Source organism: Cyprinodon variegatus, unplaced genomic scaffold (assembly GCF_000732505.1).
Source record: "Cyprinodon variegatus isolate N-32 unplaced genomic scaffold, C_variegatus-1.0 Scaffold293, whole genome shotgun sequence".
NCBI lineage: Eukaryota > Metazoa > Chordata > Actinopteri > Cyprinodontiformes > Cyprinodontidae > Cyprinodon > Cyprinodon variegatus.
The window spans coordinates 487,025-512,024 of NW_015150746.1; the positions used below are offsets into that span (position 1 = coordinate 487,025).

The following is a 25,000-nucleotide window of genomic DNA, read 5'->3' on the forward strand; positions in this document are numbered from 1 at the left end:
AATGTACAGAAATATTCAATCACACAGTGTTCAGAAAGTACATTTTCCTCTATTCTGCACTTTAGATGAATGACTGTTTAGGTGCGACTGGTACTCGATACTTTTGAAAATGAGTATTGTATCCGGATACAACATTTCAGTATCGATACTTTTTTGAGTATCGATACTTTTGACAACCCTAAATGTAACAACCAGGAAAATGACTTTTCACGCACAGTCTTGTGGATTAGGATTTGTTTTACTTTTCTTAAAAAACAAATTCACAATTTAAGCTATTTGTACTCAGGTTATATTGGCCAAACATGTCCAAAAACAAAACAGAAGAAGAAAGCTCTAATTTGCCAAATTCTTTCTCACAGCATATATATTTCCTACTGACCTTGAACCATCTGTATCTGTGTCAGAGATAAAGGTTGGTGTGGCGATAAGTGGGCTATTAAGATCCTTGCGGATGTAGATCTTCTGGGTGGAAGCAGCACAGTTGGCGTGTCTTTCTCTGGGCACAATGTCGATGGGTTTCCTCTCACTCTGTACAGCTGAACAAGCAGACTGTTAGTACTGTTATTTGGGAATAATACTCATGGTCAAAAAGAAATTGACTTAATAAATTGTAATTAAATAAATATATAAATAATAACTAAAGGTACATTTCACAGTACGTCTTAACAGCAGGTCAGTCAAATGCAGGACATTTCAAGATGGTCAAGTATCAAATTGTTTGTAGTTCTGCAGTACTAAGTGGTACTTTGATAGAGGTACTTGAAAGGTAAATAAAATTAAATATGGTATGATGTGGAGCTATTAAGCACCATTGTTCGAAAAAAGTTTTTTTTTTTCATAATCTTGGAGAACTAGTTCTTCACTTGTAGGTAAGAAAACATGTATTTACTTGTTACACTCTGTTTTAAGGACAATAAGAATATTCGGCGTTATAGGCCATTGCAAACATGCATTACAATTGTCAAGAATAGTCTGTGGCTAAAAGGCTTCACCACTAGTACTCTTACAATTATCCACCCCAACTTGATGAGTCTGTAACTCAAACAGTTATTAAGGATGTAGACTCACAATCGGTTTTCATCCCCATCTTAAGGCATTTTCTCAGCCGGCAGAACTGGCAGCGGTTGCGGTGGTGTTTGTTGATGATACAGTCCTGCTTGCTGCGACAGCTGTAGGTTAGATTCTTCCTCACACTACGCTTGAAGAAACCTTTGCATCCCTCGCAGCTAACAGCTCCATAGTGACGCCCTTAATGCACACAGATTTCAAACTGAGTCAAATTGCTGACAGAGAGGAGCTTAACAGCTGGAAAAAATGTGACAACCGGCTCAGTGGAAGCTTCAGCTGGACAGTAGAGTACCTGAAGCTTTGTCCCCACACACCACACAATACTCCACAGGCTGAGATCGACTCAAATCTCCTGACTGTCCTAACAACCGCTCCATTGAAACAGGATCTGTGACAATCTGAAAATTACATTTTAACATATAGTTTCAACTTCACCTGCATTAAGTCACTAACACATCTGAATAAAAATGAAAACATAAAGACAATGCTTTGGAAGGTGAGGGTATTAGAGAAACGTACCTGTATCCTTCCTGGCCTTAGACTGTCTGCAGCAGTAAAGATGACCTGCTTTGTGTTGTGTGTCTCTGGTGAAGCCAGGATAACCTTGCTTGCTCCTAAGCTGTCAGCAGTGGTCAAGATGAACTGCTGCTTTGGAGCACTGGACGGGTCCATTGCTCTCACTATCTGGATCTTCTGACCCGTCTGCTGGTCGGTTACAATCTGACGAGTCAAAGGATACAGAAATGGGAAGAGAGGCAAAAACATAAACTGATGTGGTTGAAATAAAGTAGTAATAACAACATACAGTTGTGTTACTTCTAGTAATGTAGTTTTGCAGGTTATTTAACTCTTAATTACCTGTATTCTCTGTGGTGTGGTGTCAGGCTCAGCAGAGATGACCTGAAAGCGCTGGGGAGACTCACCCACCACTGGATCTGATGGAGAGCATGACCCCTAACCCAGTTAAGCAAAAAATGTTTTGTTTTCTTTTCTTTTCATCAGCTAAAAAACACAAACACGTTTTAAGGAGGTGTCTGTAATCCAGATATATACTGTTACATATTTGTTTATGAACCCCATTAAAATAATTAGATTATGTGGTGCAAAATAGATTACCGAGGAAAAAAAAAAAAAGATTTTCTCTGCACACTGACCTCTGTCTCATGCTCAGAGTCTGCTTTCTGCTGAGCGAGCAGATTCAGGTTGGTCGCCATAATCATGTGGAGTCATTAGCAAGATCTTTGGAGGAATGGAAGACAAAGAGATGGAAGGGTTAGGGCATAATCAAAATAAAGCCATGCTATGATTTATCCTTTCATAAAGACTAATATTCTCAAAACTTGTTTTGGAACAATCAGACTAAACATAACCTATTAGCTCTCCTTAAAAGGTCAAAACTGAACCATTGTTACAGTATAAAGTGACCAGGTCCAACACCAGAGGTACTTGTAAAGAAATCCAAATGATGAAAACATTTAGATCGTCATTAGTGTCTAAAATCACACTTGAAACGCTTGAAACCGGAACCTCTGGATTCCAAGTGCAATACCCTAAGTCCTACTTCACAACTCCACTAAAATACAACAGCTGCTGTAAATGTCACTCCTCATTTTTGAGAAGACCTAAATCTAGCATTACAGCTTGACAGTAAAGAACAGTTTATAGCAGAGGGTGGTTTCGGTGCACCGACCTCTGGGTTATGGGCCCAGCACGCTTCCGCTGTGCCACTCTGCTTGCCTTACAAGGAGTACCACAATGCTTTCTAATCTAAATGCTTCTGAATCCTTACAGGCAGCAGTGAGGGTTAACTATGTAGCTCAGTTAAACATGCCCGTTTCTTATTTTCATCAAAGACACAAAAGCATTTTCAAACACAAACCCTGGGGTAACAATTTCATAACCACATAGGTGTTTTCTGATTATCTGGAAAACCATTAGCTCACTTATAAAGACAGTGTCTGATAATAAACAAGTGAGGAAGGGAGTAAATAAAAATAAGCAAGTAAAATCTTCCAAATTACTTTTTAATTTCAATAATATTGAATCTGAGAGCGAGCATGGAGACCAAAGAAAGGCCATTCTTACTTTATACTCTCAAAAATCTGGTTAATCATACTACTAAATAATAGACGGACACTTAAGCCAAAGCAGAAGTGTGTTATTGGTCACCAATGTTTAAATAGTGCTGGAATTAAGGAAGGAGGTAGAAAGAGGAAGCAGGAAGCTTCCTAGTAATCGTTCATTAAGCATGGGGACGGACCCACAGCATAGGATGAGACCCAGGATAAAAGCTGAATTGTGTTCTGGTGTCATTTATTGCTATACTTTGATTTTGTGACCGTTACTTGGCAGCCCAATACTAGCTCTATACCTTTGGAAAAAATCCGTTGCACAAAAACTATAAAGCAGGATTCCTCCATTTTCATCCTCGAGGTCCGTTGTCTTGCACTTCTCTGCTGATAACATCATCTAAATCCTGTGAGGTAAAGGGCTTCTAAAAAATGTACATGACATTGGACCTTGACGACTGGAGTTAAAAAACGCATCAGATGAAGATTTTATCATACTTATTTAATTATCATTATGATTATTATGTTAGGAAAATTATCACTGAAGATGTGTAAGTTTATTACACCTTGGTATTGGCTGTCAGTTGCATGTCAAAACTGATGTTTTAATCTAATTAAGACAGTTCCTCTGTCTGGATATACAGTTATAATCTTTATTCTCTATGTGGCAGAGATTTGGAAATGAAATGGAATGACAGCGGTGTCCTTCAGCTAAGAATGAAGTGTAATATTCTGATAAGGCTTGAGCCATGGATTTCTAATAATCTGCTAACGTGTATGATGTAAAATAAGGTGATGTGGCAGAATTGAGATGTATAAAATGCCTTTTTAACTGTTAATCGGGGCCACTTCCTAAGAGGTGAGCCCGAAGGTGAGCAGCTGCCTTCTATATATTCTAAGCAATTTCTCTGATCTGAGTAAGATTACAAGTTCAATCAGAATCTGTTGTGGTCTCCTGGTTATTTAATACATATAAGTTATGAAGTGTTATTTAAAGAGTTTGTCCTGAGTGATCTCTTTTCAGGGAAAAGAACGGGAGAGATAGAGCGCCAGGGTGCATACACAGAGCCTATGTTTAACAATCAGAACATCAATTTTCAATTATAAATCCTCAAAATCAAAATAAAAAGCCTCAAAATACATTTGAACATCTTAATAAGAAAAAATATGTTTATTTGCTACTTCCAATTACCTTTTCTACTCTTTTACCTTGACATATTTAATAAGACATACATGATGGGATCAATAAATTTATTGAACAAACAAAAAAACAAGGCATTTGAAATGATGAAATTATTATTTTAACATGCAAGCATCTACTTGGAGTTGAAATACACAACCAAATTTTAAGTTATATAAAAAAAAGTAAGTTCAGCTATTTCAAACTTTAAAGTTTCTAGATTAAACTGTTTTTTCTATTTTTTTTATAACTAATGTAAGTACCAACAATAAATGGGCTCACGATCAATAGGAAGAGCGACAGGCTTGTTATTTATAAATTGACTGAACAGTGTCCATCAGTAACTTTAAACATTTAACAGCGCAGAACAAAATGGAGAATCTGGCATCTAGCCAACATAACTGCAGACAATTACGATTATTAGTTTAATGTAACTATGTAGCCTACTTAATGGACCGTGAGTTAGTTAAAATCTTTACTCTAAGGAAAGATTTAAAAATGAAAAAAAAACAAAACAAAAAAAACACATTTTATAAATAAAACAGTGACAGACAGTTTACAACCACTCATGTCAGCGGGATGGCAAAGGTAAAGGGGTCGAGTTCATCCGGTGTTAGCTGCTGTTAGCTAGCTAAGCGCAAATAAAAGCAGCTGCTCTGGAGTAATGGCTAACGGCGTCTGTTGCTGTTATCTACTGGTCGAAGTGGAGGGGTTAAAAACAAACAAACAGGGCTGTCATGTAATTAACAGTTAATATTTCTGTGCCCGAAAGTCTGCGCGCATCTTTGTTCCAGTTCATCCCCGGACGCAGAGCAGCCGCAGCTGCTCACGGACAGGAAGCTAGGCGGCTAGCCGGGAGATTAGCTGCGTTATTCTGACCCAGCGCTGCTGCCTCAGAGGGCTTTAATGCTTTCAGTCCAGGACGGACACTCACCTAGGAGGGACGGCGCTCACCGCTTTAAGGCGCTCGGTTGTTTTACAAAAATAATTGTTGTGTTTTTCTCCTGTTAAAGGTCATAGTTCGTGACCCCCCCGCACCAACAGCGTATTGATGATGATGTTTTTTTTTTTTTTTTTATTCTTCTTCCTCCCTCTCTGTCCGCATGCCTCAAACACCCCCACCCCTAGCGCGAGCCAGACAGCGATGATGTCATAACGTCTGGGGACTTATCAAATGATGCGAAAAAGAAAAAATATCTATAACGATATAAAACAAGTTTGATTTAAACATTTCTAATGTAATTCTTTTTTTTTTTTTTTCGCTATTGCTTTGCTATAACTTTGCTTCTCGCAGCGACGAGTTAACCGATGACCTTTTGGGATTTAATTCAACATTCATGGAAAATTAAGTCTTGAATAAAATCCATCCATCGGTCTGATTTTAATGATAATTTCAAACATGAGGATAGTACAAGATGCTACTGCTGGAAGCTATTAACAGTGTTTGTTTTATTTAAAAACTTGTCCTTTACAATTCATTATGTCCATGATGTAAATAAGAAAATCCATTTTTTACTTACTGTCCAACATATTGATGTGTAATTTGGAAATGTCACTATAGCAAAGTTGAAATATTTTTATTGTCGAATGGTGAGGAACTTCAGGTGTAACAAACAGGCTGACAGAATTTATTTATTTTTTTAACCTTTATTCAACCAGGAAAAAAATCCCATGGAGATTAAAAACCTAATTTTCAAGGGAGTCCTGGCCAAGAGGCAGCAAAGTTACATAAGAAACACAGATACATTGAATTAAATGACAGGTAATTAAAAAAACATATCAAGTAAAACAATTACAGATCATTGTTACATGTAAGAGGGCAGTATTCAAGAAGGGCCTTGTAAATTAAAGTGTAGCAATGACACTGCCTTCTCGTAGAGAGGGAAGGCCATCCCACTCTAGAGTGCAGGTCACAGTGATGTGTCATGGTTCTACAGTTTGTGATGAACCTTAATGAAGCATGGTAAACAGAATCCAACATTTAAAGACATGAAGAAGTAGCATTCTTCTAAAAAAGTTCACCATAATCTAAGACCGATAAAAACGTGACCGAGACAAGGCGCTTTTTTACTCCAAAAGAAAAACATGTCTTATTATGAAACAAGAAAGCAAGGTACACATGAGATTAAATATTATATCAGGAAACCTTTAAAAAAATTAAGCTGAACTGCAGAATAGAAAAAACTTTTAAATCGCTGAATAAAACACATAAAGTTATAAATAAGAAAAAGAGGCATCTTGAGGTAACTCTTAAAAAAATTTAGGTTAAAAAGAAAAATAGCTGCTGCCTTACAGAGGGATGGAAAAAATTTAGGTGCTGTAATAGTGCCAGACTATTCAGAGATCTTGATCTGGGGACTTACGTGATTTTTCTCTTTAATTAAATGTGATTTCTCAAAGAAAAAAAAACTTTGATTTTGTGATAGCTTTTCTTTACATAGGCAAGAGGTTTTAATGTGGGGGAAAAAAAAGGAAAATAGGCGCCAACTCAGTCTGGATCAACATTTTTGTTTTTCATAAACACAACCATACAGATTTTCTCTGGGCTTATTTTTCTTTATTTTTTGTCAAGACTTGTCTGCAAAGAGGGAAAAAAGCCATTCATGTTCTTATGAATTTAGGTATCACAAAGGGAAGAAAACCCATGCACTGCAAACAGAATAATGCAAAAGCTGGAAAACAGATATAGTAATTAAAACCAAATTACAGATTTTTATCATACAAGTCTTCACTTGATGTGCAGTTGTTTCTTGTTGCTTTTGTAATAAAAAAAAAAAATCTTACTTTTCTAAATTTATTACTGGTTTTTGTTCTAAGGATGCATGTTCGTGAACCGACAGGCTAGAAACTCAAATCACCCATGGAAGCTGACAAAGATGTCTTAATCTGAATGTACACAAACTTTACATGATCATAGGAGACAATCGGTTATTTAATGTCTTAGTGAAAGTAAAAAAAAAAAAAAAGCTGTATGAATATATAGTAATTTGTGATTTGTGTTAGTAAGGACATTTAGAGACTAAATATCTTCCCTGTTTTTTGCAGAATAAGTGTGGTTGCAGCCGTGCATTCTCATATTTTTTTTATTGTTATTTTTCCAAAACTAAACAATACGAGGAAGAAAATGCAAAATGGATAAAAGAGTTATTGGAATTAAGACTTTGTAATTGACCCATCTTTTTCTTCATGGGTTTAACATTGGGCTCAACCTTTATGGGAAAGTGCTGCTCTGCAGATCTAAGGAAGAATAGATTCCTTTAACAATAAAGCAATGTCAATGCTGCTGTTCGCCTGACTCAGAGATGTTTGACTCACACAAGAAAGTGTTAATTCTTTTTTGAAATCAATTAGTAGCTATATGGTTTAATGCTGTGATGCTGCGTACATAACTTGGACAGTGTGGGCAGGTTCTAAGTCTGACTGGATATTCAAATCAGCATCTCCAAAATATTTGCACAGAGGAGCATGCAATGCATTAAAATTTACTGGTAGATGGTTGTGTTAACTTGAGATCAGTCAAAAAATAAATACAAAAAACAAACTAAACAAAAACCCATAACCATAAATAGAACCATAACTTTATACTGGATTATGTGCCTCTCTACTGAAAACTTAGGGAACTTGCTCCCTATATAAAATCCAAATAACCACTAAACAACAGTTCAGTCCCTTTTCCCCCTAAATTTGGATGAAACAATTCCTGGTCTCTGGTTCAGTAGTAGCTGTAGAAAAGCACTGGAACAGTTGTAACCCATGTCCTGGATAAATCTGTTTTCAATGGCTCTCAAAGCACCGCACCCACTGACATGCAAATCTCCTTCAAACACATGAGCAAGCTTTACTTTACAACCACCTCAATGCTGCATTCATACCTTTTTTTCTGTTACACTTTTTCATTCATATGCACTCTGTAAACAGACGGCTCCTTTATCAAGGACCTTTTGAGGTTTACTCTGCTGGCAAACAACCTGCTGTGAAGTCAGTAATCTTTCACATGATTTTGGCAATAATGCAAGTTCTGATACAGAAATCCTTTTTATTTTCCAACAAAATACTTGGTCTGTCATTAGTTGTAAGACATAGCAATTAAAACAAACTGAAATAACACCAGATTATGTTTAATGGATCTATATAGGTGACAAGTTTTATATAAAATAAAATAAAATGTGTACCCCAGAATAACACTAGGTGTCGCCCAAGCCTCCAGGTATGGATAGGATGACAATAGGAGGAAAGGAAAGCGGCGTTTGCAGAGCGCATCATATAAAATTTAATATATATATAGGCCTACATATATGGAACCTTTTTTTGTATCATTATTTGAAAATTTTCTTCTCATCTGTGTGGAACCGCACAAAAAAACGCTTTTTTTATTGGACTCAGGACAGACTTGTGGGCGTCTGCTTATAGATCTTATTCTTTACCCTGGAGGAGCTTCGCCATTATGATAAATATTTGTTGATGTAAGATGATGCAATGTGGATTTAATAGAAATTATGGGATTCCCCAACGAGGGGATGTCTTATTTTAATCTATGGAAAATAAAAACGCACATCAAAGAGACTGCGCAGCTGTATGATGCGGTGGATTTTTTAAAATTAACCAGAAAATGGATCGATGCGCTGCAGCAGGAAATCGGACGTCCCATCGCTTCAAGGAGCGGATTACTTTAACAATTAAACGCCTTTACATTTAAGGGACTAAGACTATGCGCTGGGTTATTATCCGCCAGCTCTTTATAACACTGAAAGTGTATTAGAAGCAGAGAACTGCTGCAACGACAGCAGCATTTGCGCAACTGCATATCCATCATTCTAAACGCAAAGAGAAAGGAGCAGCATACCCAGAGGAAAAGCTGCACCGCAACGAGCGCACGGCACAGGATGCGTCTTCACGTCAAATCAAGTTAAAAGGAAGCAGCCAGATTTTTTTTGTTTGTTTTTTTAAAGCAGAGGGGGGATGATGACGGCGTTTATGTTCGGAAGAGGATTTTGCAAGCCCAGATTTTGGAAGCGCGGAAGCAGGACCGGTGTCTTATCGTCCCTTTGCGCGTTCCTGGCGTGCGCCGCGGTGTTGGCGCTGCTTTTCCTGGACTTTATTGAGACGTGGGTCACCTCGATGGGTATGAGCGGGGCGGTGGAGACGCATGCGGCCATCATCTCGCCCCAGAGCCTTCCTCAGTCCAAACCAGAGGAGTTTCTGCTCATGCCCAGCCCGCTGGTGTGCCAGCGCGCCAAGCCTTACCTCATCGCCTTGGTGACCTCTGCACCTGCAAATCAGCGGGCACGCCAAGCCATCCGAGACACCTGGGGAGGAGAGGTGGAGGTGAGAGGACTGAGGTTCATGACCCTCTTCATGGTTGGTGTTGCCACTGACCCCGGCCTGGGAAAGCTGCTGATAGAAGAGGCCAGGGAGAAAGGGGACCTGATCCAGGGCCGATTTTTGGACTCCTACTCCAACCTCACCCTGAAGACCCTGGCCATGCTTGGCTGGGTCCGCAGGTTCTGCCCTCAGGCTCATTTCATGGCCAAAGTGGATGACGACGTTTTCTTTAATCCCAGTGCTCTCCTTCACTTCTTAAACAAAAGCAGGAACCCTTACGAGCAAGGAGATTTGTATCTTGGCAGAGTCCATCTTCATGTGGCCCCAAACCGTGATCCAGACAGCAAGCATTACCTCCCCTCTGGGGCCTACCCTTTGTCTTTGTTTCCTGACTATTGCAGTGGTACAGCTTATGTCTTTTCCCGCTCTGCCCTGCTTAAAGTTGCCCTTGCAGCCTCAGCATCACCTCTATCCACACCTTTACCTCCAGAGGATGTGTTTGTTGGCCTCTGTGCATATGCTGCTGGGGTGCAGCCCTCACATTGCCCTCTCTTCTCCGGGGGTCCACCCGTGCCATACGGGCGCTGCTGCTATCAGGCCATGGTGTCTGTCCATCATATCACTCCCAAGGAGATGTTGGATTATTGGAAAGATGTCCATTCCTCCCCGCCCTGTTCCTGGCTGACTCAGCGTGCTTCTCTGGGGATGTGCAAAGTCAGGGCGATGCTGGGCTCAGCCCTGGGCCTGGAGGATTGACTTAAATTAAACTCAAGGGCACCTTGCCTCACACAGTTATTCTACAAGCTGCGAATCTACCTGCACTGATAATATTTATGCCTATAGTCATTATTAGAGATTTATTTTTATAAGATTGTCACATACATTTTTTTTTTTTTTTTTTTTTTTTTTTAGAAAACAGGTAACCTCAGGATTTCTAGTTCTTGGTCTGAGCATCAAAATTTGACAACATGCAGCCGAGGAACATTTACAAACATGCTGCTTATACAGCTGCTCATGATGAATGCATATAGGAGAAATGCTTTGAGACAAAGTACTTTGAATAATTAAATGCTGCAAGCATCGGCTATTTACACACAATCAGTCCATTACTAGATCATTTGACAGTAGGACTTAGTCTTAAAGCCTCCATGCATGTGCTGCAAAGCCAAAGCAATATAATCAGATCAAACAAATCAATTATTGCGTGAAAACACTCTTCAGTACAAGTTCATGTTATAAATTTTCTGTAGGCAAGAGATTTAAAAGGAGGTACAAAGGAAATTGACACACTAGATGTAAATAACCAGTTCAGGTGACAGTTTTTTCTAACGGTTTATGTTGCAGCAAGTGACTCAAAGTGATTCTAACACCTGTTATTACCAACAAAGAGCAGATTTTAAACTGCTCAGAGTTAAAGTGCTCAGACTAGGCCGAATCTCTGGTGTGCCTTGATGAAAAAAATGTTAGTTAGGAAATGTAGGATATATATATTTGCCAAGTTTTGGTTTTCCTTATTTATTTGTATGAATGGAATTATGACACCAATAAACACCCACATCCCAGGTAAAACCAGCCTGCTTCTTTCCTTTGTGCTCTTCTGCCAAATAGTATTTCTTACATCTTTATGCAAGCTAAACAAAACAGGTGAACATTTTTTTACTTTAGAGAGGAAATTCCAAACTACCACTATTACATTTTAAATAAAACCCAATTTTATCAAGATCAAATAATGTTTACTTTTTCAGAAAATACAGCTGAAATTAACACAACCTGTCCATGACCAGAGTATGGATAGCATCCGGTGAGCTCAGAAAGTATTTATTTGAGGCAATATAACTTAAAACGCTTTTCAAAAGAATTACGTAAAAATTTAAAAACAATCCGCTGGACTGGAACTACAAGCTATTCTTGAGTCAGTATCTGACTTCATTCTTCTGAAAAATATGCTGATGAGGATTCTCAGTCATCCAGGTCATAGTCATTCCGTAAAAGTTTAAAAACAATCCACTGGACTTGGTTTACAAGGTTTGAAGACGTTTCGCTTCCCCTTCAGGAAGCTTTCTCAATTCAAATGTCTGGATCCGCAGTGAGTTTGAGGCTTTATATAGACAAGGCCTTGTATTGCTTGGCACATTCAAATTGAAACAGACGAGTCATTTGAATTGAGAAAGCTTGCTGGAGGGTAAGTGAAACCTCTTCAAACCTTGGAAACCAATCCAGCTAAAAAGCTGTTGCGCTTCATGACTATACAAAAATGTATACAAAACATATGTCATCAGAGCTCTGGGATGTATAATAATTCTTAAGGAGATATGGCAAAATATTACAATTAAATAAAAATACTAAATTTCTTACGACCGTCTTCCCAATAAATCACTGTCCTTTTAGAAACGTGTTCTCCTCTAAGCCCGGATCCAGCAAAATAGGATAACAGTTAAGTACTTATGTTAGACTGCAGTGTAGTTCTTTGAGTTAATATTCACTGAAGTTTTATTTTCAGTCCATCTTTGCAATATCAAAATGTCCTTTTTAATGAGGATAGTTGTATAGCAGCCCTCCTGATATGGCATCAGTATAACCACATCCTGACAAGCTATTCCTGCTATCAACTTCATGTGTACCAATTAATTAGGCCCTGTCTGGGTCAATGTCAACAATTAAAGGGTCATAATATTATTTCAAATATGCATTAGAACATGACTAGAAGGTTGGCAAATCCCTTTAAGTTGATGTGCACAGATGGTTCTGGAAAAGAACTGTACTGTAAAATGCGCACAAACTCGTAGTTATCATTAGCACCACAGCCAGAAAACACAAAAATCGACTTCCACTGATCCTAGCAGTCTGCTAAACAGCTTTTATTTTCAAAATAGTTGTGCCATATGTAAAATAATTATCTGTCACAGTATTTTAGTAATGAAGCTTGGCAAAAACTACTTGTCTTCAAGTATTGTTAGACCCACAAATAGACCCCTGGCAGACGTAAGTAATCTTTACCAACATGACTCCATTAATCGTAGTCGACTAACCAGAGTCTGGAAGAATAGAACATCTGTGGAGGAAGCTAACGATTAAGTTTATGACGTAAAGACCTTCTAACCCTGAAGACTTAAACTCATAACTAAAATTCAATCTTAATTCAAATATAACTGCAGAAATGCAAAAAAAAAATAAAAAAATTAGGTCATCAATTATATGACAGCTCACAGACTGCTGTGATAACAATAGTTTGTTTCTTAATAATAATAATAATAATAATAATAATAATTGTACTTTATTCATCTCACATTGAAGAAATGTACTTTTTAACCCATTCACTTGGGGAGCAAAGGGCTGCCATCTTAGGGCGCAATCGGGAGTAAAGGGTCTTGCTCAGAGACCCAGAGTGGCAGTCTGTGGGAGTGGGGCTTGAACCTCAGGATTCCAAGCTCTATGCCCTAACCACTAGGCAGCCACTCCCCCTCTTCGTTTACTATTCAAAGCGGTCAAATTTTTCAATCTAACTTGTAAAAAAACAAAAAAAAAACAAAAAAAAAACTAGTTTAACTATATTAAACCCTCTACAACATATTTAGGATCTTTTGAGATGGCCGCCATTTCCCTTAAAAATAATAATTGGATAAAAGAAAAAACATGAAGTCTAAAATTTTCAGAGATTTCAATAATTATGGGCTTAACTGAAGTAAACAAGTGGAGCCTTTTTCTGTCTTAGGGACCCATTTTTAATACTTGTACAAAATGTGATACATTTATGAATTTACATCTATTTAGAGCAGCGTGTTTTGAAAGCTGTGTTATGTAAATGCATTTGAACAAATGGCAATGCTGCACTATGGTCAATCTGTTTTATGTTTCTGTTAAATGTTTTTGTAAAAATAAATCTTAACAGAGCTTAGAAAAACAGCTGAAAGTCATACAGTAAGTTTTTAGTATAAAAAGAATCTGGGTTACAGCTAATGCAGGCTAAGGTCCATCACATGAACATAAACAGGACTTGCTTTGGGCTACAGTCGATAAGTAGAGCAGAGCAGCCGGAGCATTCAACATTGATTTCATGAACTGTTTCCCATCAGATCTGGCCCTAGCTGCCCACAACCACCAGAACTTCTGCATACCACTGGGCCATGTTTCCATATGGAGGTCAAAGATTGCTCCCACAGAGTGTCGCTGCGTTTTGAGTTGCACAATGAGTCCTTTTTTATTTTTTGAACCTGTCCAGAGCAGATCTTTTCCCAGACAGAGCTCTTTTCTTCTCCTCGGTCCTCTTTCGCTCTTCCTCCATTTTCTGTCTGTCCTCCACAGTTTTCCGAATGACATCCTGCAACAGCCAGCAAGTTGACGGTTAGTGTGGATACTACTCATTCTGTATAAACATTACCCTCTTAACATCCACCTCATTTTTGCATACCCAAATGGCAAAGCAAATAACTTAGGAACTGTAGCCCAAATTACATGTGCAAAACATTATTTGAAAGCTAATACCCTCTAGTTTCTGAATATATAAATTAAACTTGGGTGAGTAGAACACAGACCAAGCTGCAGCAGTTCAAACATGACTCAAAGTCGTTTTTTTTATTCTCAGAAATGATAGGTCTTTTTTGAAAAGCAGTAATAAAGACATTCTTGACAAAAGGCAGGTCTCATTGTATTATATTTGTTCTACATCATGTCAACCACAAATGCAGAAAATGTCAGACCTCTAGCTACAACAGTTCCAGAGCTGTGGGGTTTGGAACTTTTGTCAGCTTGGAGCGGCGCGCAATGGCTCCACCCGCAGGTGTCTGTGTTTCTCTCTAACACAAGCCTGTAATGCGGTACCCCTTCAAATAAACTACACACATTTGGGTGCATTCAAAACCTTATTTCATTGGCTACAAAGCCCAACACCCCACATAGTCTTAACCAATAGCAACAGAGATTAAAACATCAATCATATTGCGCGTCACAGACTGACAGCAAGTGAACCGGAGGTGAGATTTCGGGGACTATATCTTGTTCAGTTTGCGTCATTAAAAATATGCAGACGCTTGTGTCTTGTAGATAAGAAGATGATGTAAAGAACCATACCAAAAATTGCGGGCTAACAACCAAGGAAATAAGTTTCAAGTATTAAGTAAATATCAGCAAGATGCTGAGAATAAGCTATGACCAGCCGATCTTTCTGATGTCAACAACCGGACGTTATGGGCGATTTTCTTATCATGGAATATTTTTATTACTAATACGCTGAATTACTTTTAATCTTTATATTTTGACATGCTGCTATATCTGTGTTAATTGTGCTTTAGTGCTCGCTGTGTCCAAAAAATTATCTCGGTTGTTGAATTGTGGAGAATCTAAGCTTTCCAATGATGTCTAACATATCTACATTGGTAAACATTTTACTGGTGGAATTTTATGCATTCTGACTTATTACCCCACTTAACATCCACGTTTTGAGAGGTTAAGTGGTGTTAGTGACACGAATAAGGTCTACAAAGAAGGCTGAAGTGAACTCAAATTAGACAAAATTAGTTAATAAATTAAACAAAATTAATAAATTAACAATGCATGAGGAGTTATGTCTCCTTATAAGGATAAAACAAAGATTAAAATCCAAACCCATCAACTTCCACAACTTTAATGATTGGCAAAGGAAGAGAATAAATGCCTCTTCTTTGAAAGTCATAAAAAAGATATGAGATGTGTTGTGTAACTTTAATATATTCATTTCCTACCCCAGTAACTGTTATCTAATCAGTTAATATTTGAACTTTCATATAGTGTGTATGAACACACGCCCTACTGGCTGTGTGTTTGAAGAACAAATGAATGTGTGAATCAAGTTCAATCATGGTCAGACAGAAAACTCTGCAAATATTTAGAATTAATTCATCACAAGTTCCTTTCAACATATGAGAAATTAACAAAATCTTTCAGCTACAATTCAAACATATTTCAGTTAAAAACTCTTGATTAAACTAGTAAACCTCAGCTAAACTACCGTAAGTTACTATGTCCAAAGCAGAAGGAAAAGTGTAGTTGAGATCCAGAGTCAATGAGATGATGCAATGATATCACAGTTTAATATGGATTTTGTGTTTGAGAACCAGAAACTGAAATTTGAATCAGGTCAAATTAACTTTTAACTACCTTTAAGTAATTGGAATGTTTTCACAGAGATTCACAATGCAAATCCATGATGTTAATAACATATTATTTTGTCAAATAATCTTCTCTTGCTTTAATTATTTGCTTAATAACCTTTAGTTAATTGATAACTGATTAACAGGCTTTTGCTGAACTGCAATCATCAGAATCAGCTGTGCTAAAGCAGGGAAACGTCTAAAACAAGCAGGGCAGCGGCCCTCGGGTGTTAGGCGCTTGGAACTTTAACTTTCTTTGCCTATTAGTCTGATAAGACTCCAAAAAACTTATTTTATGTTGTGTAGAACAAGATATGCTACGAGATTTAAATTGGGTTAATCTTAGGTTAAAATCCGTTAAAGAAAAGGTGAAGCATAAATTGCTAGTAAGCATTGCACGAAAACTGGTAATAAATCATCTGAGACAGGTTAAGCATGCTATTAAAAAGCTAGTAAATCATAAAACAACGTGTAGCATCATTAAAACTAAATGAAAAGAGTTCCTTTGATATCACAGGTTTAAGGATAACCTGTGACTACAAATAAAAATAAGCCTTTGCCAAATGTATATTTAAATAGACATATAAAGTGAACACTGACTGGAGTGTTATTTTGAAAACTTCTTGATAATTTGTGTTTTGCATCATCAGCTATATATGGATTCAAACATCCTTCCAGCTACACATGTCTTTGACTTTGCAGCCATAGAGAAACAACAGATATTGTAATCCTTATCCCCTCATATCTAGATGAGTTGGATCATCTAAATAGCTTAAACCTCACTCTATGTAAAGCAAGGATTCAAGAATGAACTGACTTGATTCAAAAACCAACTGAAAACATTCTGATTCCAGATGTTCTTTGTCAATTCATTCTGTTGCATCGGCATAAATACCAACTAGAAAAGCTGAATATCAAATTACCCTGCACAGAGACAGTGCTGCAAAACATTTATTGTCAGAAGCTTAGATAAGGACAAAGCTAAAGAGATCAAAGGCTTCCAACGAAACTGTGAAGCTTTGCCATAAACCAAGTGAGAAGACTTTGAGCCAACAGGATATCAAACCAGTTCAAATAAATACAGTTCTTAAAATAAGACCTAAAGTCACAAAAATTTTGAGCTAACACAAAAAAACAACAACCCTGAAAACAAAGGTATGAAAGTCAATCTAGTGACGAAGACGGAGAGAGCCAAATACATCACTCGGTGGAGCCAGGTGGTTAAAACTGGAGTAATGTCCAGCCACCCTAATTCTACTGTGGCTCTCCCCCACAACTAAGAAGACAGAAGAGTCCCTTAGGTGGCTCACACCAATTTCACCCACCAAGTGTCAGAGTTCACAGCTTGAAAAACTCTAATTCAAACAAAGATCAATCTGACCTGCCTCATCAAATGTTAGCTCCAAAGTCCCACCCATTTTATGAGAAAAGCCAACTTCCTCATGAGCCAGGTCCATCTTTTGATCCAGAGAAGTAATCACAAAAGAAAACTAATAAAAAAAAAATTTATAAAACAATTCTCAAAGAATTAAACTAAACAAAAAGTACAACAATTCCAAGATGATGGTGAAACCTAATCAGAGTGTGATAACTGCCAATCATTTCTAACATAATTTAACCAGTTTTATAATTTCTTTCTTTTATTAGAAGAAAAAAAAGGTTCAACAAAAGCATTATGTCATTTAATCAGATATTATTCAGACTGTCATATATTGTTTATGAATATGTTGTTCTAAAACACACCCTACTGGCTGTGTGTTAGAACAACAAATGAAAGTATGAATCTACTACAAGATACTACAAGATTTCATTTCCCCTTGGGATTAATAAAGTATTTCTTAATTGAATTAAAAACCAAAGAAAAGCTAAATTTTGTTTGCACACAGATTTAAAAAAACATTAAATTATTCTTCTTCCCCTTTAAAGCTATCCACTTTTTATGTTGGTCTATCACACAAAATCCCAAAGCAATCCTCTAAAGTTCTTGATTTTTATTAGAAGATTTGGAAATGTTATTGGGCTACAACATATTTTGGAGCACACCACTAAAACTAATTACCTGTTTTACACAAATTAATGAAGTAAAATATGACAAGCAAGATAACAGAAAAGGCTGGTTTGTTGCACAGGTACCAAAGCAGCTCTTTTGCATTTAGAAAATATGAATTTAATCTTTAACTACATACCCTCTGGTCCTGATGGGCCACTTGTCTCTTGCGTCTTTCAACACCACCAGCAGAGCTGCGACCTTTCTTCTTAAATTTTGGAACAAATTTCTCCTTGGCAAGTGGATCAAAGCCCTGAAAAAGAAGGATTCAGTAGAATGAACTTGCTAATATAATAATAAAGAGGTAATAACAAACTACAATTTAGGAGAAATTAGAACAACTATTGATGAAGACTTAATGAGTTAATTGTGCTTATGACACTTCAATATCATGCCCAGGATTTAAAACTTCACTAAATGCGAGCCGATTTAGAATTAGCATTACAGAAGCTATATTTTTGTGATGGGTAACCACATATTTCATGCATGAAGCTATGAGAACGCCTGAATTTACTTCAACTGCAGCTGCAATCAAAGTAGATGGAACTGCAGACTTAAAATGATAGCTTATTAGATAAAACACATATCAGAACATGTTTTTCCTTCACATTTTTGGATCTGGTCAGGGGTCAAGATATGCAGACCATCTACAACAACGACTATGGACTGGTTCTGGGGATGTTAGAACAGTTTTTTTGTTATTTTGTTTTTCTTTTATTATTCTACATCGGAGCACTTTTTATGGAGACATTTTCAATGGACTATAGGAGATGGAGTCGAATTCAGCAATTTAAGGAACTGAACTGCCGGGGTTTGGGAATGCAGAAACAAGTCAGAGTACAACCCTGAGCTCTAAACAAATAAACATTCCACTTCTTTGACGCTTTGATTCCTTCTGCCTCTGTGTGACACTGCTGAAGACACAGGTAAAGACTTATCCTTCATGGGGTGTGGGAACACCTGGGCCCCAAGACTCTTGTGGTTCAAAGCTTTTGTGGTAACAGAGGGTAACCTGATTGTCCTAACATTGAACTGTTTTGCATGTTGCAGAGGATCAATGCTCCAAGAGACACTTATTCTTCCAAAACCAGTTGTAGGATGGGTCCTGACAAGTTTCCCACATATAGATCCACTCATATATTCTCTCTCACACACACACACACACACACACACACACACACACACACACACACACACACACATACATTCATATACTAAGACACACACACATAATTTTAAGACATGTAGGACACGCAAAGGACAACATGGCAACTAAGTTTTTTTTAATACATTTACATTCAAAGCTGTTAAGTCTGACGAGGGGAATTTAAAGGAGGAATCAGCGCCAAGCTGGTTATTTGTAAAGATTGAAGAACTTTTATCACTTATAACAGGCATCCCCAAAGTCGGTCCTCGAGGGCCGCTGTCCTGCAGGTTTTAGAGGTTTCCCTGCTTTAAAACAGCTGATTATAATGATTGCATTAAAGCAAAAACCTGTTAATCAGCTTTCAATTAAAATCAGCTGTGCTGGAGCAAGGAAACCTCTAAAACCTGCAGGACAGCGGCCCTCGAGGACCAAGTTTGGGGATGCCTGACTTATAATGTGGAGAGGATAAGAGTAAACTAAAAATGCTGTTATAAGTTTAAAAGGAACTAAACTAGGTATGCCGTGATGAGCTGTAGGTTTCAGATTAAAAAATAGCTTTAAACTTTTCTTTAGATTATCCATGAATTGAATGTTAAAATGTGTAAAACAGGGTTAAATGTTTTCTAAACATCTATAGGTTTCTTTACAGCTTCAATGTACGTCATTAATTGAGATTCATCTATATTAGTTGCGGTGATTTGAGCTTATATGCACAAAATAATGAGCTGAAACATCAATAGGGTGTTCAGGCTGAATACATTCTGTAACAGATAACTTCCAACTGCCAGGCATTGAGAGGTAAGACATGTTTGATGTTTTTTTTTTTTTTATTAGAACCTGAAGCAATCTGCTGAAAAAAACATTTGCATTACGGTATTAAATGCAGTGATTTTAATGAAGACTTTAGAGATAAAGTGAAAGTAATTGTGGATAAGAATATCCGGCTGTGACTGTACTTAAGTCTTGAGTAAATGATGAGTTTCTTAGTAAAGATTCTGATAAGAGCAGTAATTGCTTTCTCTTGTGTGTTGGAGGATCCTGTTTTAGTTTGTCTAAAACAAAGATTTTTAGCCTGTGCAGTCTCTATTCGGTTGAGAATGAGCTGCGATAAATATTAACACTCCTTCAAACATCTGAATTACACAACCACAAAAACAAAATGCCTAACGAAATAAGGCTCATCAATTATTTACTTTCATGTAATAATAGAGTGGGTTGAAAATACTTACTCTCCTTTTTAAATATGAATTGTGTACACATTAATTAAATCCTTTAAATGCCAAAAAATATTTATAATGGCTCAAATATCCACCCGTCCATCCATACATTGCGATACACATCAAATGCATTCAAGCTCTGCATATTAGAGTGGGTCTGTTAAAGCCGCCATACATCTAATGACTTCAGGACATCAGCCATTAAGGACTGCAGTTTGAGATCACTGTATTAAACAGAAGCCCTGATCTAATGGGTATCTGAACGGGTTTAAATATCCAATGGACAGACATAACGGCCCGCATCGGTCCTCTTAATCCTATTATTGAGGTCAAATTTTACTTTTACAACAAAACACAGTCACGCCAAAGGGATTGAAGAGCAGCTTTCTGTCATCCACTATTGCCAACAATTTAGTAACTCTACAAATCCCTCTTTAAAGTTTTATTTTTAAAAAGCGCCTAGAGACAAATACAACAACTCTTTCTGTGTTTTAGATTTTGGCAACAAGCGAAACCGCCGATTACTAAGTTTATTGTATCTTCAGCAAACAGCACGTGCTGCCGTAAGGCCCTCACACCTCACACAAATTTTTTCCACACCTCACACATACAGGAGGTCAGTCTCAGCAGTTTTGTTGTGCAGCAAACTCTGCCTGGAGTTGGAGCCAAGACGTGGGTTACGGTAAAATAATAATGAATACTTGAATTATTTTTGGTTGTTCTGCAAGCACTGATTTCTCTCACCTACAACCCGGATTAAGTCATGAACAAAAATGAATATTACCTTGTGACTTCCAGTGATTTGAAATGTTTATACAGGCTTCATAACTACTCACTCATTATGTTTTTTTTTCTTTATTCGAACTGTGTATGTAGCTTAGCAAATTTTTCTATAGGAACTTAGAGCAGGAATTGTGAAAAGATAAACATACATTTCTACTTTTTTAATGCTAATGGATGATGAAGTGCTAATAAAAAAAAATAAAAATCACACTCTCTCCTTTGCTTGGAATTGGCTGTGTGCATAATATGCTGCAGGTACATTCCGCACAGCTTTGAACACAGGAAGTTCAGATTTTTTTTCAGTAGCAGTAGAAGTAGAAGAAGCAGTTGTTTCACTTCATTGTTTGACATGCTGCGGTTATAAAATATGCATGATGGTCTTGCAAAAAAAGCTATCTTGTAGTAAAAAGCATTAAAGCATCACCGGTTACCCGCCGTCTCATTTTTCATCAATATTTATAGTATATAAAATCTTAAAATAGGAACGAAGGGGGGACTATTTGGTAACTAACTCACCCTTATTGGATACTTATTTTCCTTGTTTTCCTTAGATAGAAAACTTTGAATCAATTTGACTGTATGATCTGGTTGAACTATAAAGTGCCTTGAGATGACATGTGTTGTGAATTGGCGCTATATAAATAAACTGAATTGAATTGAACTTAAAGAAATGCGCATTTAAGAGGAAAAAAAATTTTAATCTGTCAATATGTTTTTATAAGTTTTAGTTTCACCTTCGTAAAAATATTCTTTAACAAACCTTTGGCGAGCTGATTATTAATCGAAAAAATAATTGACAGACTAATCCATTTTCAAAGTAATCGTTAGTTGCAGCCCTTTTTATATATAATAAACACAAACACACACACACAATTAGACAATAAACTGACCAGAACTTCAACTCTGTTTTGATGCCTCTGCTCAAAGGTAGAACGATCAACTTGACCAAGCTCTGTGGGGTCGAGTGTAATAAGCTCTGGCTGAATCTTCTCCAGCAGAGCTTTGACCTCCCACTCCTGTCTTTGTTTTGCACTTCGGTAAGGATTTGCATCCAGGCCATCAAAGTTGGGTTCACCAGCCCCTGGGATTGCAAGTAGGGACAAATAATGTAGAAACAACAAAAAATAAAAAAAAATAAATGATATTGGCAAATGAAGCAAAGACCTAAGCTTAACAGGAGGCAAATATGATCTGCCCTTCAGATAGATTATCTAGGAACTTGGATGATAGTTTGTATTTTGCAGTTTCCTTTCAAAAAAACACATCCTGCCATTCTGTACACATGTAGACAAGACTTATGTTACTGTAAAATTTATATAAAGAAAAAGTTTTTTTTGCTACAAATAGCTTCTAAACATATATTTATCTTTCAGGTATTAAATATGTTTTCATCTAGGTAATAAAGATGAGTCTGACCTGGAACGAGCATACTTGTGAAGCCATCTCCGTGCCCAATGCCAAGGACATCCTCAAAAGGGCAAAAGTGTAACCCCCAAGCTGATCCTCGGACTCTGTGAGCCATGTAGGGTTTACTTACTGGCGTGCTCCAAACATCCCTGTACACCTGCAAGGAGACACCAAATGAAGAGGAAAAAGTTAGAACCAGATACTGAAACATTTTCAGCATTAGTTTGTCTAAAACAAAGATTTTTAGCCTGTGCAGTCTCTATTAGGTTGAGAATGAGCTGCGATAAATATTAACACTCCTTCAAACATCTGAATAACACAACCACAAAAACAAAATGCCTAACGAAATAAGGCTCATCAATTATTTACTTTCATGTAATAATAGAGTGGGTTAAAATACTTACTCTCTTTGTAAATATGAATTGTGTACACAAGAATTAAATCCTTTAAATGCCAAAAAAATATTCCATCCGTCCATCCATACATTGCGATACACATCAAATGCATTCAAGCTCTGCATATTAGAGTGGGTCTGTTAAAGCCGCCATACATCTAATGACTTCAGGACATCAGCCATTAAGGACCGCAGTTTGAGATCACTGTATTAAACAGAAGCCCTGATCTAATGGGTATCTGAACGGGTTTAAATATCCAATGGACAGACATAACGGCCCGCATCGGTCCTCTTAATCCTATTATTGAGGTCAAATTTTACTTTTACAACAAAACACAGTCACGCCAAAGGGATTGAAGAGCAGCTTTCTGTCATCCACTATTGCCAACAATTTAGTAACTCTACAAATCCCTCTTTAAAGTTTTATTTTTAAAAAGCGCCTAGAGACAAATACAACAACTCTTTCTGTGTTTTAGATTTTGGCAACAAGCGAAACCGCCGATTACTAAGTTTATTGTATCTTCAGCAAACAGCACGTGCTGCCGTAAGGCCCTCACACCTCACACAAATTTTTTCCACACCTCACACATACAGGAGGTCAGTCTCAGCAGTTTTGTTGTGCAGCAAACTCTGCCTGGAGTTGGAGCCAAGACGTGGGTTATGGTAAAATAATAATGAATACTTGAATTATTTTTGGTTGTTCTGCAAGCACTGATTTCTCTCACCTACAACCCGGATTAAGTCATGACCAAAAATGAATATTACCTTGTGACTTCCAGTGATTTGAAATGTTTAGGCTTCATAACTTTTGAACCTGGATTACTTACTCATTATGTTTTTTTTCTTTATTCAAACTGTGTATGTAGCTTAGCACATTTTTCTATAGGAACTTAGAGCAGGAATTGTGAAAAGATGCACATACATTTCTACTTTTTTAATGCTAATGGATGATGAAGTGCTAATAAAAAATAAAAAAATCACACTCCCTCCTTTGCTTGGAATAGGATGTGTGCATAATATGCTGCAGGTACATTCCCCACAGCTTTGAACACAGGAAGTTCAGATTTTTTTTCAGTAGTAGTAGAAGTAGAAGGAGCAGTTGTTTCACTTCATGCTGCGGCTTGACATGCTGCGGTTATAAAATATGCATGATGGTCTTGCAAAAAAAGCTATCTTGTAGTAAAAAGCATTAAAGCATCACCGGTTACCCACCGTCTCATTTCCTCATCCTGCATCTTTAGTTCCTTTAACTGAAGATACCTCTGTAACCAATTGCCTAAAATACCAGACTGGTTTCACCTAAAGTCAGCTATTAAACCTTGTTATATATGTAAATCTTCACACAGCATGGCTGACAATCACCTGAACAATGTCCCCTGTAGCTGCAGACAGCAATCCCTTCTGGCTCAGAGACAAACAAGAAGCTCCAGCAGGAAGGAAGTAGGACCTGAGGGGTTTGAAAGCTCTGATGTCAAAGACTTTCATTTTTTTATCCATTCCAGATGTGATCATGTACCTGCCAAAACACAAAAAGCCCCAAAAAGAAATCGTTGAACTGTTTCTGCTGAATCATTTCTCCATCAGTTAAACAGTTAAAAGTAACAAAGCAAATCAGCTTTTGATTTTTTTCAAGAATCTATCAATTATTTTCTGAATACCAAATAGAAAGAAATGTGCTGATGGTAGACATGTATCTGTATAGATTTTTTTTTTACTGAAACCACTATTACAACTAGGCCTGTCACGATAAAAAATTTTGCAGAAAGATCAATTGTCTCAAAAATTATTGCGATAAACGATAATATTGTTTGAAGACCTTTTTACACTGATTTAATGGAAATGATCTAATAATGCATGCATTTTCCTGCCAAAGATAAACACACTTTATTTTCAACAGAACACTTAACACTGAAACTGGTTAACAAAATAAAACGAGAAATAAAAATAAAAAAAAGGTAAAAAAAAAAAAAAAGATAAAACCACAGTGAAAAAAACCCACAGTGAAAATAAAAACGCATATACAAAATATCACGTTGGTGATATCCATGTTTTCTGGGGAATTCATACTGTCTATACAATGTCTGCAACATTTTATGAAATGCCGGCTTTTCAACAATATTAAATGGAAGCATCTCTTTAGCAATTAAATGAACTATGCTGTCTGTGAGCGCGCGCCACTTTGCGCCGTCCTTTTTGTATGCTGCCTGTCGATTAATTGCTTCAGTGATGATGGACTGTCGC

General features: G+C 37.2%; 3 protein-coding genes across 5 annotated transcripts in view; 1 reads left to right on the forward strand and 2 right to left on the reverse strand.

Annotated features, from left to right (window-relative positions):
• The window catches only part of nr2c2 (nuclear receptor subfamily 2 group C member 2), an 11,017-nt gene extending 5,589 nt beyond the window's left edge, over positions 1 to 5,428 (reverse strand). Inside the window, exons 1-7 of one of the 3 annotated variants that reach the window (XR_001481475.1) lie at positions 5,252 to 5,428; positions 2,223 to 2,307; positions 1,927 to 2,022; positions 1,588 to 1,788; positions 1,361 to 1,466; positions 1,069 to 1,248; positions 380 to 536 (exon numbers count right to left, since the gene is read on the reverse strand). Coding sequence is in view for 2 of the 3 variants with exons in the window: in XM_015383757.1 (XP_015239243.1) it covers positions 380 to 536; positions 1,069 to 1,248; positions 1,361 to 1,466; positions 1,588 to 1,788; positions 1,927 to 2,022; positions 2,223 to 2,288 (806 nt within the window). In the remaining variant the exon portion in view is untranslated. The remainder of the gene's footprint in view (positions 1 to 379; positions 537 to 1,068; positions 1,249 to 1,360; positions 1,467 to 1,587; positions 1,789 to 1,926; positions 2,023 to 2,222; positions 2,308 to 5,251) is intronic. The other 2 variants (XM_015383757.1, XM_015383758.1) reach the window with 2 other exon arrangements.
• Positions 5,429 to 8,527: 3,099 nt separating this feature from the next.
• On the forward strand, positions 8,528 to 10,531 carry LOC107090384 (beta-1,3-galactosyltransferase 5-like). Its single transcript, XM_015383719.1, has one exon. It carries the CDS (start codon positions 9,277 to 9,279, stop codon positions 10,393 to 10,395), a length of 1,119 nt encoding a protein of 372 aa, XP_015239205.1. The 5' UTR covers positions 8,528 to 9,276; the 3' UTR covers positions 10,396 to 10,531.
• Positions 10,532 to 13,199: 2,668 nt separating this feature from the next.
• The window catches only part of wdr46 (WD repeat domain 46), a 27,900-nt gene continuing 16,099 nt past the window's right edge, over positions 13,200 to 25,000 (reverse strand). The window contains exons 10-14 of the mRNA XM_015383709.1: positions 24,122 to 24,275; positions 22,375 to 22,522; positions 21,849 to 22,039; positions 17,951 to 18,064; positions 13,200 to 13,957 (exon numbers count right to left, since the gene is read on the reverse strand). Of these exons, the coding sequence (XP_015239195.1) occupies positions 13,838 to 13,957; positions 17,951 to 18,064; positions 21,849 to 22,039; positions 22,375 to 22,522; positions 24,122 to 24,275 (727 nt within the window). The 3' untranslated portion in view covers positions 13,200 to 13,837. The remainder of the gene's footprint in view (positions 13,958 to 17,950; positions 18,065 to 21,848; positions 22,040 to 22,374; positions 22,523 to 24,121; positions 24,276 to 25,000) is intronic.